This window comes from Athene noctua, chromosome 6, assembly GCF_965140245.1.
Source record: "Athene noctua chromosome 6, bAthNoc1.hap1.1, whole genome shotgun sequence".
NCBI lineage: Eukaryota > Metazoa > Chordata > Aves > Strigiformes > Strigidae > Athene > Athene noctua.
The window spans coordinates 40,965,154-40,983,304 of record NC_134042.1 but is presented as its reverse complement, the minus strand read 5'-3'; the positions used below and the strand labels follow the sequence as shown (position 1 = coordinate 40,983,304).

Below are 18,151 nucleotides of genomic sequence, written 5' to 3'. Positions count from 1 at the left end.
GGGGAAGAAGGAAATTCAAACACCAAGCTGATGGCCTGGTCCTTAGCTTGCTGCAGATGTAAACCAAATTACACATTTCCAGCCCAGCTGCCTTCCTCAAAGGTTATAAAATTTACAGCACACGGCAGCCCTTACAGTTCTTTCCCAATCACCAGATGGTCTGAGGTGCTGCTTTTCCCAGCAAACAGGCACAGGTACGAGAGAAGTGTATTTCCAAATTGCAGTAATCTCATTTATGACCACAGAACAAAAATAGGTAGTATTGAAAGATCCTAAACTACATAGTATGAGACAAACACATACTCCTTACAAGAGATTTCCCCCATCGCCTCATAAATTAATAAAAAAAAAAAATTTAAGAGCAGGATGGGGAAAAGAAAAACCAAGACAGTCTTTGCAGGGAAGGGAAAAGAACAGAATGGAAAAAGAGACTCAGGTCAAAGAAAGCCAACCAAATACTGGACAAGTTGGCTGGTAGTATTCTCCCTGGCCATGCCTGTTAATTAATCATTGTTGATCTAGTGGAGAGATGGGAGAGGTTGAGTGATTGGTGCAGTACAGCTCAACCCTGGAAACACATTTCTTCTCCCTTCCCAAACAAGGCTCGCTCATACGCACTAGAGCCAGCAAACAGCAGCCTGGGAAGTGCTAGAGCAGCAACTCCTTGGAGGAAAAAGGTTTTGCAGAATTTTGCCCAATTACATTAGGAGTCTTCCAAAGCCAGGCGCCCCTCTGGTTTGGTGTGCAAAGACATCAACCGCATTTTAGAGTGGGTTGAGAAGGCATCTGCATCAAGCAGATGGGAGTTCAAGAGTGGGCTTTTTTCCCCACACACACACCTGAGGCCGCTGCATTCTGAGACCCTGTCAGCTCCAGAACCAGGCAAAGTCACCAAGTGGCAGTTCTATACAGATACTTCTAGTAACACACACAAGGCCACTGGCTGACCTACTGTCAAGGGCTTGCATAGGTATCCAGGAGGGTCATCTTGCAGACAGTCACACAAGTAGGAGTCAAGCTCATCTGCTGAAGCTCACTGCTAGCGACCTCCTAAACACCACCACCCTCACTCAAATCCTAATGCACCCAGCACTTCTTGGGACACCTCTGCCAGAGAACTCATCCTAAGCTCCCCTGTGTTACTCAAAAAGAGAGTCACTCAAAAACACAGCCCTAACTTCATCTTTCTCCAGGAACAGAACGTTGCCCGATAGCCTTATATTGTTAACAGTTTTCAAAGTGAAAGTCAGGGGAAGGGTCTGTGCGTCCATATGCACAGGCTGAGGGGTGCTGCACCGGAGTTCCCCATCAGGTGAATGTTCTCACTCTACTGAGCACCACATGGAGGAAATACAGGCAGATTTCTAGCTCTTTCATTGCTTCCTTTTACTGTCCTGCTTATCAGCTTTTCTGGCTCTGCTGACAACAGTGCCAATCAGCTTGTAAACAGTTTCAATTTCATTTTCTCCACCCTCAAGCAGTATCAGAGAAAAAGCTTTCTACAGTGATGTGACAGTGACCACTGCACTAGAGGGCAATCAGGAATTGCACAGTGTTGAAAAGGGGAACACACCTAATGGCTGACAGATGCCTTTTGGCTTTAAGCAAAGCAAGACATGCACAGCAGGGAAGAGGAGTGGGGAAAGAAGGTGTGGTACCAGGAAACATTTTTTGGAAAATCCTACGTCTAGTTTCTTACAAGCTAACAGGAATCTCTGAGATAGTCTAAAGAAAATCAATCTATGTCAATACACAGCCTTTCTGCTTGCAAACCTACCTTTCCTCACGTTCCCTTTTTTGTTTACGAGCATGACGGTCCATCACACTAGTTTTAGTCCTTGTCTTCTTCCAGGAGTAGTAAAATTTCACCAGGCTGGCTATTGATTTGTCAGGAAGCTGTAAATTAAACATGTATCCTTTTATATGTTTATATGTAAAGTATCCCCAGGAGTTCACATACAATTGGTCTGGTTTTGTCAAGGAACAGCTGATCTCTCTACGTTGGATTCTCTCAGAACTCAAGCAAGGTACTTCCGCAGCCTTTCCAAAAATGATATATGGGAGAGTGTTTCAGGTTAGTGCCTACTATTTAGGACATTAAAATCACTGAAGGGCATCTCAGCAAGCCCCTACTCACCAGCCAGGTAGCTGGTTCCCTTCAGAATAGAGGAACATAGCAAAAGAAAATCCAAACTGGGGCCTTGAAACTGAGATAACAGTTTTAAAAGCCAACACAGACATGTGTAAGCAACCACAGGAAATGCTGAATTGCAGGCTACAACCCAAGCATATCTTTGATGTTTGGTTAAAAAGGCTTATTCACACCATTCACATGATGAAATCTATTCAACGGTCTCAACAAAAGAGGTTTTCAGAAGGTGAAACATTACTGTATGGTGAACTGAGGATATAGGAAAACACAAGTCTCAGAATTTGTTTTTTTGACCTCTTATACCAACGTCATTGCTCTGTAGCTATGAATGAAAAATTGGCCTCCAAAAAGCGTAAAACTACGTTACAACTAATTCTCTACTTCTGAGGTACTCTGCATGTTCTTACACAGGTCTTCCACAAGGTAAAAGTCCAGTCTTTCTTGCTGAATAAAACATTTTTTAAATGTGTCTGATTCAGCTTGGAGGGCAGGATGGGTGGGGAGGAAAACAAAACTGTGAGCAAGAGCCAGATTTTTCTTACTCAGATACTGCAGTTTAAGTCTTCACTTAAGATAAGCCTGGTTCTCAGACTCCAGGTTGGCTTTAGGTCCTAATAATGGATCACACCAGAACTACCACCCTGGCCCACAGCTACAGGCATAAATCCATCTGCACTGGCAAAGCACAGGTACTGTGTCGATGCTGTGTTGCCAATAGCCATGCAGCAGGCTGGTACACCGGAATTAAGGAGTTCCACAGAACAAACTCAGGGACAAAGCTGCTCATGACAAACATCCACTTGGCTACAAACACATCCTAAGAGTGCCAAAGATCAGAACCAGCTCCGGTAAATAACATAACTCACTTTTCATTCTCTGGCTTTGATGATTTTTCCCCTCAGTTCCAAGATGCACTGGTGCTAACAGGGCAGCATATACAAACTAACAACAAACATACTCCCAAGCCATTGATTCCTGTCCCCTGATAAACACAAAGCTTCATGCCATTTAATTCCTTTCATGCAGGATGGCTTTTCTGGGAGCAACAGCAAAAAAATATCATTACCTAGGGAACAGTGCATTAGTCTGGCATCCCTGTACTGGAATGCACTTCACTCAGGGACAGAATCATGCTTTTGCATACAAACCAAACTGAGAATTTCTTGCTTTGGCATTTAGCCAAGCAACAGGACTGGCTTTATGTCATCTTTTTTTCCCCCAGGACACTTCTCTCCCCTTTTTCTTCCCCTATGTAAGAACAGAGGAATAAAGAAGACAACAGCTTCACCCATCAGGAGAGTCTACAACTCCCCAGACTGTCCACAGTATGCGCAAACCCTATCATCTGAGCCAAGAAAGTGGGAGACCCTAGGACTCAGAGAGCATTTGGAAACAAATGCCAGTAAGGGAACATTCAAGCCTCTTCCTGCTTGGGAGGCAAGTTGCCTTTCACTTTTCATCAGGATCAGCAACGCAGACCTTCACTTTAAAAAGACTGAACAGACTGCAGCACCCTAGGCTCACTTCAAAGGGTCACAACCAATGTAACCGGGTCCTGCTGGAACACTCGAGAGGCACTTTACAGAAGGAGAGCAAAGAACAAAGTCTGGTTTCCACCCAGCTGATGAACCACTTGAAGAAACTCTCAAGATACAATTAATAAAAAAATTTTAGATTCCATCCTCTCCCTCTTTAGAAAGAGAATTGCACACACCCCAGCAGTTCCCTTTCAGGCAGAAACCTACCCTCAAAGTTTTCAATCACAGTTAAAAAAAACCGTCACTGGCAACCAAAAGCAAAGGGCTGAATGCTTGCGATGATGTATAAACCTCCACCACAGTCCCACTGACAGTCCCAAATCACATTAAGCACAGACTTCATGGTCAAATAAAATGAATTCCTAAAAAGCAGGCTGTAAGAAAGGAAATCAGCTTTGCACAGAGATGATCTTTACTCTGTGTGGGGGTGGACACATGTGTACAGACCATGCCTGAACTCCAGCTGAGACAAACACTACCACAGCACACAGGGGACTGAAAACTGTAATTTCCAACCAAAAAAAATCGCATAGTCAAAGTTTATCCTGAACTAATAAAGCACTTCAGGAAAACACTTGACAGAGACTCTGGAAACAATGTTGTTTCTTTCTATTCATGGTAATATTCTTCCTCTAACATCCCCTTTGGCCTGTTCTCTCCCAAGAACATTAGACAAGAGTTCAGCACAATCAGCACTGAAGACGATGGTCCAACTGCCTGTTTGGCTTTTCCATTCCTGTGATACCACTTACCATCTGCTGGATCCTGTGAAAGGTTTTCCCATGGAAACTGAAGGCCTGTTCAAACAAGACCTTGTCTTCCACTGTCCACTCATCTGGGAATGGAGTAAAGTTTGGCAGATCTGCTAAAGACTTCTCAATGTTGTGCTTGTGCCAAAATAGCATTCCAAGGGCCTAGAAATAACAAGGACACCAAGGGCTCAATTGTAATCACAAGAAACATTACTATATGTATGCAAAAGGAGAGCAACAGCGTTTTTCTCAGCCAACACATTATACAATTTTAATTCTCAGCTACATCAGACACTTTTCTGTGCACATGAAACCTGGTATCTGACCCCCACCCTGCTAGGCTGTGAAGACCAAGTTTATCCAAACCACACAGGTAGTAATGTAATAAGAGAGTAGCAATGGAAAGGGGGGAGAAGAAAATTGAAGAAAACACTTCAACTTTACTGACCATGGTATTCACCAAAGCTAAGCAAAGACTTGGGAAGACTAGCTAAAAACCAGGCTGGACTAAAGGAAGCTTCCTTCCAGTGCCAAACTCCCCCTCATTCCCTGTGTACAATTAGGACGGTTTCATTGACTGGGGTTTAAGGTTGTTTAGGGAGCTCTTTTTAAGGGGGAGGGGGGAAGAACTGGAAAAAGGAAAGGCAGAGAACATGCACAACCTTGAACATTGCCAAGATATCTCTGGCCTAAAGGAGGAACAAATCTCACTCATTTCGGGGGCTGCTCATTTGCTCAAGACACATCCCGTTTCTCTGTTGCAGTCTCTGACTCTCAGTTCAAAGACAAAGTGCATGCGCTGCACTTCACCACCTGTAAACCGTCCTCCCCCCGCCATCTCTGAGATGCTCACTCACAGCCATCCCTCTCCCAGGGGTGTGCTGCCTCATGTGTTATGACACATCACTACATCTGGCATACCAGCGACCACCACAAGTCATTTTGGGAAGGTCTGATGCTGCAGAGCTAGAAACCAGCCTTTCACAATAGCTGTAAAGTGAAAACAATCCCTAACATGCTGAGTAAAACATCAGAGTAACCTGTTTGTCATATGCAAACTCAGCTCAGGTTTCACACCCACAGTTACCCTCATCTAGTAGTTTCGCCCTGGCTGCTCAGAGCTACAAAATCCCTCCAAATTTGGGGTTTCCCCATTATGCTTTGCTATGCAAAAAGCAGTTCCCTTATGGGATCTGGCTCGCCTGAGATTTCGCAGATAGCATGCATATAAATATTAGTTTTATTCAAGATCTTTGTCCTAACCCTACTGGCCTCTCAGTGCTGCCCAGGCACCCTCTCCTCCCTTTTGCCACATGCAGAACAAGTAGTCGTTTTGGTTGCAGCACAGTCACTGAAGATGTCATGGGAGCCACACAGCTACTATCTCCATCCACTCTGGCAAGCATGGGGTCAAAGAAACTATTCTGCAGTCAAAGGACCTAGTTTTCTTTCCCCTGCCATCCCTTTCAGCTTCAGATATGAGCTGTACCAAATATCTCTGCTGAGAAAGCACAGGAAAAACAAGGAGGGAGACATTTTGGTAGGGCAGGGTAGTGTTAAATACCACTAAGGTGCTGGTGCAGGTTGAAGGGACAGCTGCTTACACAGAGCAGAAGGTAAACAAAAAGGTTTCCTTACAGGCTTAACAGGAGCACAATATTCCTTCTCCACCCCATGGTGCCCTCGGAGAGCTCTGTGCTCATACACAGGTGAGTACACTGCTTTTCCAGCCTCCTTTGTCCCAGAGTGTCAGACAGAGGCTGACAGGAGAGCACAGCTCTTGGCCAGACTTGCTGTTAGGTTCCCAGAAGCCTCTGACTGCTACCGCTCCACACAACCACCCACCACAGTTTGACAACACTAGCCAAAGTGGGCATGCCCTGCCCGAGCTTGCTTGCCTGCTGGAGCCTGCCCTTTGCCTGCCCTTGAGCTGGCGATGCTGCAGGGACTGCCAGCAGCACAGCCCCAAGCCTCCAGCCACCATCCCACAGCAGCAGCACCAACAATGAGGCACTCAGCCGCCGGCGAGGGGAGAGCAGGGCCTGAGGTATGAGAGCCACACGTGGTGCAGATACAGCCAGCTGGATGGAAAAGCTGCTGGGCAGAGGAGAGCCACCCTGCCAGACAGCTCACCACTCCCTCCAACAAGCTGGCACGTCTTAATCTGCAAAGGTACATTTTGGGCAGGGGACACAGATGGAAGAACTGGAATCTCTGTGCAGTGACTGTCAGACAAGCCACCCGTACAGGGGTCCAAAGAGACCGGCTGTCAGGGGGGATGCACATGTGGGAAAGGGCTGCCTTGGCCAGCAAAGCCCAGAGACAGTGACCAAATGCTAAAGTGAGGTCTAACTGGCTTTCAGGGAGCTCGCATCAGCTTGTTCACAGTTACCCAGCCAACAGCAACTCTAATGATACCTGCTGAAGAAAGAGTGTCCCTTGGTGACACAACAAATCATCCGGATTTGAAAGCCTTGACACTTGTCCCTATAATACAAAAGGAGTACATGCCTTCCAGAGCAATATAAGATAGATCTTCTCCAGTTACTTCCTGAAAGTGCCTAGCTTAGCTGTCTAGGAAATCCCAAGAGACCTGGGAAACATGTTTAACTCCAGAGAATTATGTGAGAGTGCTATAGAAGGAATGAAAAAGTTTTTAGGAGAGACTTTTTTTACAAGTTACTCAGCCACTTTACATCCTGGTGTGGTGAGTCCCTCTTCTACTTCTGTACACAGAGGAGGGGAGAAAAAAATGGGAAAAAGCTTTTGAGGAATGAATGGGTAGTCTGTATTTCCAGCATTAAAATGAATGCAAATCTGTTAGCCAAATCCTGTGTTTTCCAAAACACAATAATTCAGTGGAGTTTTTTTAAATCACAAGCTTCATTTTGACCAGTCTTCCAGATCAGTCTATACTTTCCAAACAACACTTCTCCACTAGAATAATGAAACCCATTTTTATTACCCTGAGACCATCTCTTTTGGCAAATATTACCCACAATATCAATACTAGGATATACCCATCTCAAATGAAGTGAGCTACCACCCTTATTTTCATTTAAGGTCACAGCCTTTGGTGCTTTCATCTTTATTGCTGTTCTCTGCTCTTAGAAACTATAGCTATCAAATCTGATCATTCCCAATTTTGCTGGAAATTTTGCTGGTTACCTCACCTTCAACACTCCTGTTCCACAAGAAGTCTTTTTGAGCACAAGTATCAACCACTGAAAGTCTGACTCAAAGATGACAGCAGAGTCATTTAAATAGAAACACTTGCCCACCCAAATCATTGGTTTCTATGGTCATGACCTTTGCCTGAACAATTTCATAAACTTTCAAGTTTTCATAGAATCCCTTTGTAGAGCAGTAAGTAATTTGCCAATACAGTAAGTCATGAGATTCCCCACCTTCCCTTTCCTTCCGGGCAAGTATTAGTGCATAAGGAAACTCCACAGAATTCAGAAAAGCTTCCAAAGCACAGGTCTACTCATCTCCCCAAATGAGTGTTGAAATCGATGTTGGTTAATACAGAGAAGATTAGTACACAGTCCTAGACCACGTGGAGTAAAGGACAGGTCCAGTTCTCAGACAGGATTTCCATACCTAGGCTAAAGGCACTGGCTACCCTCAGGGACAGTTGGTGAAGGCATCCACACCTACTGCAAAGGCATTCAAGGTGCCAATCTATGAAATGCAAAATGATGTGCAGCACAGTTTTGAGGTAAGTAACTGTGGATATTGGTTTGCCTCAGAAAAGCATATAATGGTTCAATAGCTCCTTAATAACTGCCAATACATCCATGAAGTACAGGTGGAGCAGTCAACTGGAAACTGCAATGCAATCAGGCAGCTGTCCAAAGACAAGCCAATCTCTTTAACATTGTTTAGGGGTTTCGAAAGTGTTCAAGCAGTAGTCACTGTAAAAAGCATAATACTCATGGCCAAACTCTGCTAGAAATTACAATGGGTTTGTTTCTTCTTTTGACTCTTGGTGTAAAACTAGGGATGAACTCCATATCCCCAAAAGCACAGGTTACCATTAGGAGCAGCCAGTTTTGGGACAGGTAGGAGAGGCGAAAACACAGACAGTAAAAAAGGGAAGAGGGAGTTCTAGGTAGCTACTTTAAGTCATGTTTTAATACCTGCTGAAAAATATTTTAAAAAATAAAGTATTTGAAGAGTTGTTACCTGCTCCATATTGTATCCATGCTTCTCTTTAGCAATGGCAATATATTCATCCACTGAAAAACAAAAGAGAAAGCATAAAGAGCATTTCATATAACGATCTGATCTCCTCTTCCCTTCCCCTCTCCAGTCTAAAACCCAGACCTGCAGCTCTGACTTCAGTCATGGTCATTGCATCCTCCAATGAGAACTCAAATAGCTGCTCTTTCCAACAATTCAGGAAAGAAAGGAAACAAAAGAAAAACAACAGACACCAGACAAACTGCTACATATTTTCCTTAAAAAGACTAAATGATGCATGATATCCAGTCTAGTACTTCTGAAACATGGCATATAGTATTTCAGAACTTGTTCAACAAAGCTATAGACACGACTGTCGCAGCTTTTTTTTCCAATCCCCCCAAGCAGTTGTCTTCTTAAAAACAAAAATCCCCAGACACAACCATACCTTCCAATACTGCCAGACTCCTCGTGTTGCACAACCACTGCAGACATCTTGGCAAATTTTTCAGCCCTTATGCCTCAGCAATTTTCAGCTTGGACCAAACCCCACCTATACATATTATCAGGCCCCTAGGAGCTTTTAACCTTTACAATGTGAAGATGCCCTGAGGAGTTATATTTTCTATAAATGGGACTAAAATGTCTCTTTCAGTATGAGTGACTGAGCTTACATTATATGCAACAGCACCCATGTGAGAGGGCTGGATTGAAGTCACTACCAGTGGTGGTGTTCTGAAATCTGTGCCCTTGTGCTTGGTCATTATTAAATGCACTGTAATGATAACAACACCCTTGAAAAAAAATAAAAGCTAAAAGGTGAAACTCCTCCTTCACCTAATGGAGTGGAAGATGCTGGAAGCATTGGTTGTCTGTAGGATCCCAATGTGCAAGTACCCTGAAAGACTCAGAACTGGTACACACACAGCCAGAATTCTCTTTCTTCTACAAATTTTGGACTTCAAGGCAACTCACTTAACAAGGAACTCAAAAATCATTCCCCATTCCTTTTGTGCAGATACCCAGGGAAGAATGCAAGCAAATTCCTGTGCTGAGCACCTGACTCATGGAGAAAACATGCAGCACCTCTGGAAGGAAATGGTTGTGTGTGCATTGAAGCCACATTTCCCACTGTTTGGGCCTCACATTTAACTTAAGCTCTCAAATGTGCTTCTCCCATATTTTCTACAAGAACTCTTGCATGAAGTCTCTGGTGACTAATGGCATGGCATTTCTTAAAGCCTTTTCTTCAAGCCAGGACACTCCTCAATTCTTCCTTCAGCTGAGCAAACTAAGGAACAAACTCAAAAAGTATTGGGAAAACAGAGAGAATTGATCAGAAAATACTCAGCAGGAGAGCACCAGCCTCTTATTTTCAGCCTGTCATCAATACAAAGAAATTAAATCTAGATACTTAAAGCAGACATCTCATCTTACTAGGCCAAATGACATGCTATATCAGTGCTGGCCCTTCATTTGGAAAGGAGATGCATTAGTTAATTTTCTCAAAAAGGTGTTGCAAAAAAAGGGCTTTGTTAAATGCCATGGAAAAGTCCATGAGAATATTAGTACAGCCACATGTTGTTCCAGAAGAGCATGCAGTAAATACAGTCACAGTTCCACATTAGCAAGGACACTCCATGAGGTTCTTGCTCTTCCAAGCTCCCACCTGCATACAATGGGGGCTCCCAAGGGCCTGATGAACCTGTTTGTTGGACCACATTCTGGACACATTCAGTAAAAGTTTTATTAGCCCTAGTAGTCACAACCATTCATTTACACCCCTGCAGCACAAACGCATCTACCTATCCAAGTCAACAAATTGTTCCTAAGGAGATCAGTAACAAGTGGCATTCCTCAGGGGTCGGTATCGAGACCAGTGCTCTTTAACATCTCTGTTGGCAACACAGACAGTGGGATCAAGTGCACCCTCAGCAAGTTTGACAACACCACCAAGCTGTGTGGTGCAGTCGACATGCTGGAGGGAAGGGATGTGCCATCCAGAGGGGCCGGACAGGCTGGAGAGGTGGCCTGTGCAAACCTCATGAAGTTCACCAGGCCAAGTGCAAGATCCTGCACATGTGTCGGTGCAATCCCAAGCACAAATACAGGCTGGGCAGAGAATGGACTGAGAGCAGCCCTCAGGAGAAAGACCTGGGGGCACGAGTGGATAGAAAACTTACTATGAGCTAGCAATGCGCACTCATAGCCCAAGAAGCCACGTATCCTGGGCTACATCAAGAGAAGTATGGCCAGCAGGTCGAGGGAGATGATTTTCCCCCTCTACTCCACCCTCATGAGACCCCACCTGGAGTACTGTGTCCAGCTCTGGGGCCCCCAACATAAGGACATAGACCTGTCGGAATGAGTCCCAGAGGAGGCCAGGAAGATGATCGGGGGCTGAAGCACCTCCCTTACTTATGAGGACAGGCTGAGAGAATTGGCGTTGCTCAGCTGGGAGAAGAGAAGGCTCTGGGGAGACCTTGTAGTGGCCTTCCAGTACCTAAAGGGGGCTACAGGAAAGATGGGGAGGGACTCTATCAGTGAGTGTAGTGATAGGATGAGGGGTAACTGTTTTAAACTGCATGAGGGTAGATTTGGATTAGATATAAAGGGAAAAATTCTTTACTGTGAGGGTGGTGAGGCACTGGCACTGGTTGCCCAGAAAAGTTGTGGCTGCCCCTGCCCTGGCAGTGTTCAAGGTCAGATTGGACGGGGCTTTGAGCAACCGGGGCTAGTGGAAGGTGTCCCTGCCCATGGCAGGGGGGGGTGGAACTAGATGACCCCTTCCAACCCAAACCATTCTATGACCATGCTGAACATGGATAAAAACCATCCCTTCTTGCATGCAATATTTTTTTTTTTTTTTTTTTTTTTTTTTTTTTACACAAGGCAAACATAATAATATAGTTGCACAGACAGTGGAGGTAATGGCACAGTGACAGAAACTTAGGCTGAAATCGCTGCATTGCCTAACAGAACATCCTGAGAGTTACCAAAGGGTAGGAACCTCTGAAATCAGCTTTGCCAAGGGGGGAAAAAAAAAAAAAAAAAAAAAATCAACTTGCAGAACCACACCTCAAGGGGATAAGTGGAGAACATGATCAAGGAGGACCACATGGGGGAAATGGGGACAGAGAAGGGAACTGCCTTCTCCCTACACACCATCACTTCCCTCCACACACCAAACAGGGCAGGGAACATCAGTAGGATGCAGGAGAAAGGAGACTTCACATGCTTCCAGAGTTTATAGCTACACCAAAAACTGCCAGGAAACCCCAAGTCCAGCATTTTCCTGTACTTCAGCTAAATGCTCACGGCTTCCTTAGGACAGGTATTGCACATGCAGTGTTATATATTTTATCGAAGGGGAGGTAAAGAAAGGGGGAGGGAAAGGAGTTGAATTCTCTGAAGTCCAAAGATGAATTAAGCTCTTGAATGCTAAGTACTCCTGCATTAACTAGCTTGCTTTCACTGTGGAAAGATCTATAGTTCCTGATTTGACTTCAGCATCTTATCCTTTAATACATACAGAGAAGAGATGAGGTCGTTCTCCTTTCCAGCAAATTACCTTTCTTATGCCAGATGCTATAAGCAATGAAAACATACTTACTCCCCCTTGTTTCCCACCCCCCTCAAAAAATCATTACAGCATTTTCTCTCCTGAGCAAGAACATTAGCAAGGTCCCCACATATCAATATCAACAGGATTTCTCTCGAATCAAGTCAATACACCACAGAGCCAAACAGCAGACTGTGAGCGATCAGACACCATGAAAGGAGGCTGGATGCTTTTCTTGTCAGTGGGGTCTGCAACACCTCAATGTTACACGTCATTGTTACAGTGGAGGAAAAGAAAAACAAAAGAAAGGCAATAAGGCTTTTTTCCAACCATGAGCACATAGCAATGCTCCTTCTATACACTAAACAAGTGTTTGTGGATGAAGGAAGAACAACAAGTAGTACACCATCATACTCTACTCCTGGCTTGTTCCCTGCCTGCCTACTAACAATCTAGCCCATTTTGCTTGTAATTTCTTGGTTAATTGTGGGCTCACTCGCTTTGATGCTTGCACCATCTGAGAGGTATGACAGTCCCTTGAGCAATCCTTCTGATTGCTCTTTCTTTAGCATCCCCCTCCATATGAATTGAGCAAGAAAGAGCATGGCACCAGCTGAGTCACAGGATCCCTTTAGTCTCCCATACCAGTAGAGCCTGGAATTGCTACAAGCTTAATGCTCCACATGCCACACCAGATAAATAAGTGCTCTCTTCCATCTCTGCCTTCCCCACACACCTCTAGCAAGCCCAGGGCAGTGGACACGTGAAATTCTGCTCCACTGCATTTCGGTGACGTTCAGTCACGCTCAGCATGTAACCCAGCAGTCTGTTTAGACATCAGAGTTCGGAGCCAGAGGAGCCTGGGGCAGAGCCCTGCTTAAACCAGAAGAGATAGTTTGCAAGCACGGCTCTTAGCCACTTTGCAGAAGAGAATAAACAAGTGCAAAGCAATCCCATCGCACTTCCCCCAGCATCAACTATACCACCATGTACTCTTTGTACCAGCATAACTTTTTCTTGGACAAGAGCATCCTCCCCTCCCATCCAACTCATTTCTACATGCCAGAAAGACATTTCAGCACAGACCAGGCCAAAAAGACAATGATACTTGCATAGACACAGTTGTGTGACATGGGAGATGCACTGCTCCTGTGAAGGCTCTTGTTGCTACTAGAAACCAGATGGGGGGAGGGAAAGAAAAGAGAATCATGAACTGGTATTTCTTTACTTTTTTGGCTATATTTCTTCTCCTGCATGCATTTTTAGCTGTGTGGAGGTGAGCAGGGCCGCCCCCCCCCCCGTCTGTCCCACACCCAAAATGGAGTCAGCACATGCCCAAAGTGTACTCCCTCCCTACAGGGAGTCATGCTCAGGAAGGCAGAAGCAGCACAAAGGAGGGGACACAAAGGGAACAGGGTCCCACATACACATTGTCACCAAAGAGCACAGAGTGTTCAGATGCTAAAAACCGCCTCTCCCTAATACAAGAAGCAATGTCTACAATGAAATGACCAAAGGACCCCGTGTGTAGCACTAACAGTCAAAGAGATAAGGGAAATGGAAAGGAGTGGGAAAGGAAACAGAGAAAGATGCTTCCCATCCGCCATCTAAAGAGAAGAGTTTAACCAAAATGGTGCCATCAACTGCCTGAATTTTGCGGTCTTACCTCCAGCAATCTCTCTCATACACCCTCTTCTTCTGCTTAACTATCTTCCAGAAAGAATTCCTCAATAGAGGCAAAAGAAAGAGAACCCTCTTGGCTGACAAAGGGAAAGAGAGACAAGAGAAAACAACTGCATTGCTGATTTTCAGCTCTGCATCCTAGAACAGTGAATAGAGAGATGTAAAACGGGAGCATTAATTTCAGAAGGGTAGAAGAACTCTGAAAAGAAAAATGCCTGAAAGCAATGACTCCCCTCATCATTATTTGATCAGATTAAATGATCTCTTCAAGTGAGTCTTTCAGTAGAATTTCTCCCCCCTACCCAAATTGCTTCTTGGTGACCCCACAGGCATTGCATTACGTTCAGTGGACTCAGTGACCCCAAGGAGGGTTTGCAGCAGAAGTGAGTGTGCTAAAGCCTATAGCAAGCAACAGGAATGCAGAGGTAGAGCTGTTGCTGCAACCTCAGTTCACCCCTATTACTGGGGTACTGCAGGAGCTCTGAACACTTTGCATATTACGTGATGCAATACCCTGAGAGAATGGGGTGAAACGAGGACAAAAGCAGCAGCCTTCACAGCCTCAGTAATGTGCTTCACAGGGTTTGATCAATGCTGGAACCTGCGAAGAATTCTGGATGTTGCTGTACATCTCCCCCTCCCCTCCATCTCCCTTGATAACATGAAAAAAAAAGTCAAGACCCAGAACAACTCAATGTTGTATAAAGAAAATAAGGAGCATGGACTAGACACATACATGTGAAATTCTTCCAAATTTCAAAACACAATTATGATGGTACACAAACAACTAAGCACAGTTTTTGCCTTGGCTATAAAAATGAGCAGCTGCATTGCTGTCCCGCCACCCTTGCAGCATCAGTGGAACAATCCTGCCACCTCGTGGTCCCAGCACAAGGAGAGGAAACTGCAAAAAGCAGTTTGGACAAGTATCTCACTAAAGCCAGCTGCAACAGGAGGCAGGGGGGAGCAGAGATCAAAGCAATGGGGCTTGACCACTTTTTCTGGGCAGAATCACTTAAAAGGAAATAAGACCCGCCTCTTTAAAAGGGTCTTCTGCCTTGAAAAAGCTATTTCCTCTTCATGGCAAGACATGATGTATGTCACAGGCAAGAGTGGAGCAGAGAACCAGAGCACAGCCATGTGTTGTGCCTGGTTCTGCACCCATCTGGGCAGGCACAGAGCCTCATTTAACACTGCTTCTAGGAACAGAGCGCACTAGTTACAGACAGAAAGGTTACTTTAAAAATCACTTCATGCCACTGAAGGCACAACAGGATTTAGGCCTTAACTCCACTGCATCTTCAGCAGGTGAGGGGTAAGTCTGGATGCAACTGCAAGGCAAAGGAAAATCAACCTTATCCTGGGGAAGTTTACTTGAACAGGGACAAGAGAAAACACTGCAGTGGGGCAGGGTACCTTGAGTCACAGGACTCCACCGTGTATCCTCAACCTCTCGCCCACTTACCTCCCTGTAACTCTGATTTTACTTGTATTACATCTCTTGCCCCCATATCAAGGCCCATAGGGTTCCATTGCATTAGAAGTCTCCTTTGACAGCAGGGCCAGGTTAAGCACCCCTAGCCTCCAGCCACCTCTTTCCACCCAAGAGCATAAATATTTGCCTGGGCCCCAAGGGAACCAGACTGGTAAACTGTTCCACCTGAAAAACAACCCACCCTCTCCTTCTGCATTAGCTCTCTCATCCAAGCAACAGTGAAGTTGTACAAGCACTGAGTGGTGTCTAGAAGTATAGAGATGCTCTCACCTACCAGGAGGAGCAGTCCCAGACCCTCCTATTGCCAGCCCTAGCTACACAGGCTATCGCCTTCTCTTGCACTAGCTCTGGAGCCACTCACTGCACTGAACAGCTGACCACCACCAAAGGAGCATGTTATTCATAAACCAAACAGTTTTACACTTTTTATATGGTTGTATATCATACAGAAATTGCTTTGGTGGGAGGTTACACAAGCCTGAGAAGAGACAAGCCCTCTTAGTTCCAGCAACAGATGAGACTAGCTCAGCCAAATGCGCAGCTCATTCCTTGCCCCAGCACAGCACAGTGGCAGGGATGAGCAGGCAGGCAGGGACAGGCATGGCTACGTAAACTAGCACTGGTGAGAAAAGAGTTGCTCACAGAACCACACCCGGAGCCTGGAAATGGCAGCCTCAGAGAGCATAAAACAAGGAATAAAATGGAGTGCCCCATCGCTGGGACATTTGTCCCTTTAAAAGCTCTGACATACCAAAAGCTTCCTTTCTCACACAATGGCAACCAGTCACCACCCAAGCAGTGCATACTAATAAGTCAGAAAAGAAATACCATATTTCCCCCCCACTTTTTTTTTTTTTTTTAATGCTGCTCTTTGCATGGCCTGCATCTAAGGGCAAGTCCAAAGTTGAAGCTCCAGTGATGCTTAAAGACCTGACTCATCTGCCTTTAGATTTTGCTATACCAGCAAGAAGGCTGTACTGCAGACACAGGTGTACTGACAAATCCAACATAGTTTTTGTAGCTTGACAAAGCTATTTTAAACTGTTTACCAGAAAAGGCCTTTTGCTAGTAGACATGTTACTTCTAAAGCTTTTACCAACATATGTTTATTCCTAAAGTTGAACCCTCAGCTGACTATCACATGAATAAAAGTCTCAACACACTGTGCATATGTGTGGGCCGTGTATTAATGAGGACCACCACAATCAAAACCAGCTGGCTGATGCTCTCTTGCTCTCTGATGCTGCTGCTGTTTTCCCTCAGGAAGGTCATGTGGATGCCCCCTGTAAGGACATCCATAGAGAACCCTCTGGAAAGAAAGACTGCTTCTTATAACTGGAGGAATGGCACAGGCTTCAGGATCTACAGGCCCTGCGTACTACAACCCCAGATGTCTCTGTACATACCACAGAAGAGAAGAGGACAAGGGAGATCTGACAGGGCAGCAGTAAAGAGGAAAAACTACCTCTGGGACCTAGCACAGCATAGGCAGAGCCACATCAGATCACCCTGGGACCTAAACTGTGACCATACAGGATGTGAGCATGGCTATCATTCAGCAGTGCAAACCTGATCCTAAATCAGACCTAAGCACTAGACTGTATTAAATGTAACTAGCCAGAGCACTTGATACTGGGTTTGGAGCCCATGTAAGAACATAAAATCAGTGCACATTAGCTTCTGGCAGAGAGGGAATAGTCATTCCCACATATGACCCTCCAAGACACAGACAGGAAGGTACAGACAGGATAAACACACAGAACACGCATCCTAACAAAGCGAGTTTATAGCAGAACAGCTCTTTGCATTATTCAGCACAGTGTTCTCAATTCAGTCTGAGAAGCCCTAAAGCCAGATTTATTCTGCTGTCAAATCATGGCTTGAGTTAACTCTACCGAGAGGTTATAGCCTTGGATTATATACTTCAACTACAGGCAGCAACATGCCCAAGCAATGCAAGTTGCAACATTATCAATACAGTTGTGACGAGGGGTAGAATATTTTAAAAAATATTTGATCAGATGGTTCAATGCAGGAGATGGTAACTTAGATTGGAAGAAACCTCCCTCACACAGATTTTCTTATGGAAACTATTATTTTTTGTACTCCTTGAAAATGCCTGATCTAGTGTATCCTTTTCAAAAGCCAGATTTACCACTTCAGAAAAATAAGTTTGACACACACGGATGACAGACAGTATGGGAGACCACAGATGCAGACTAGTAGCAATCTGATACAAGGCCTTGGTACTCCACACAGGAATGTTCTCAGCTCTTCAACCATGTCACACTACATATGCTGAAATTCTTGGTCTGCAAACCAATCAGCACAGACCTTGGTCAAACAACCTGCTTTCAACCAGCTTCAGAAGCTATCAAGGAATATCCAGACTCAAAGCCCTCTGAAGAGGGTAAAACCTTTCACAAGGTCCACTTTCCACCCTCCAGAAGATTTTGAAAACTCCTGTTTAAACCAGAACTGTTATATTCCCCATTGTGGTGGTAATGCAAACTAATAAATGTACAGTATCAGAGCCAGGCTTCCTAAACAGCATGGGTAACCACTTCCCCACAACACGGGGTCTTTGTGCAGTGTGAGGGCACACACACATGAGTATGCTGGAGCAGAAGAGCCATCAGGTTAAATTACAGCTCATTATTAATGTTACTGATAATAAAGCCTGTGACAAGAGAGTAGACGCCATGCTGACCCCCTTTATAATGGGTACAAAAGCAAAAGAAACCACCAATTTGTCCCCTAGCTACCTCCTTGAAGGATGTCACT

The 18,151-nt window shown here is 44.9% G+C and overlaps 1 protein-coding gene across 1 annotated transcript in view; it reads right to left on the bottom strand.

Moving 5' to 3' along the window:
* The window catches only part of RCOR1 (REST corepressor 1), an 88,121-nt gene that overhangs the window by 15,653 nt on the left and 54,317 nt on the right, over positions 1 to 18,151 (bottom strand). The window contains exons 4-6 of the mRNA XM_074908691.1: positions 8,631 to 8,683; positions 4,443 to 4,604; positions 1,778 to 1,896 (exon numbers count right to left, since the gene is read on the bottom strand). Coding sequence (XP_074764792.1) covers positions 1,778 to 1,896; positions 4,443 to 4,604; positions 8,631 to 8,683 — 334 coding nt within the window. The remainder of the gene's footprint in view (positions 1 to 1,777; positions 1,897 to 4,442; positions 4,605 to 8,630; positions 8,684 to 18,151) is intronic.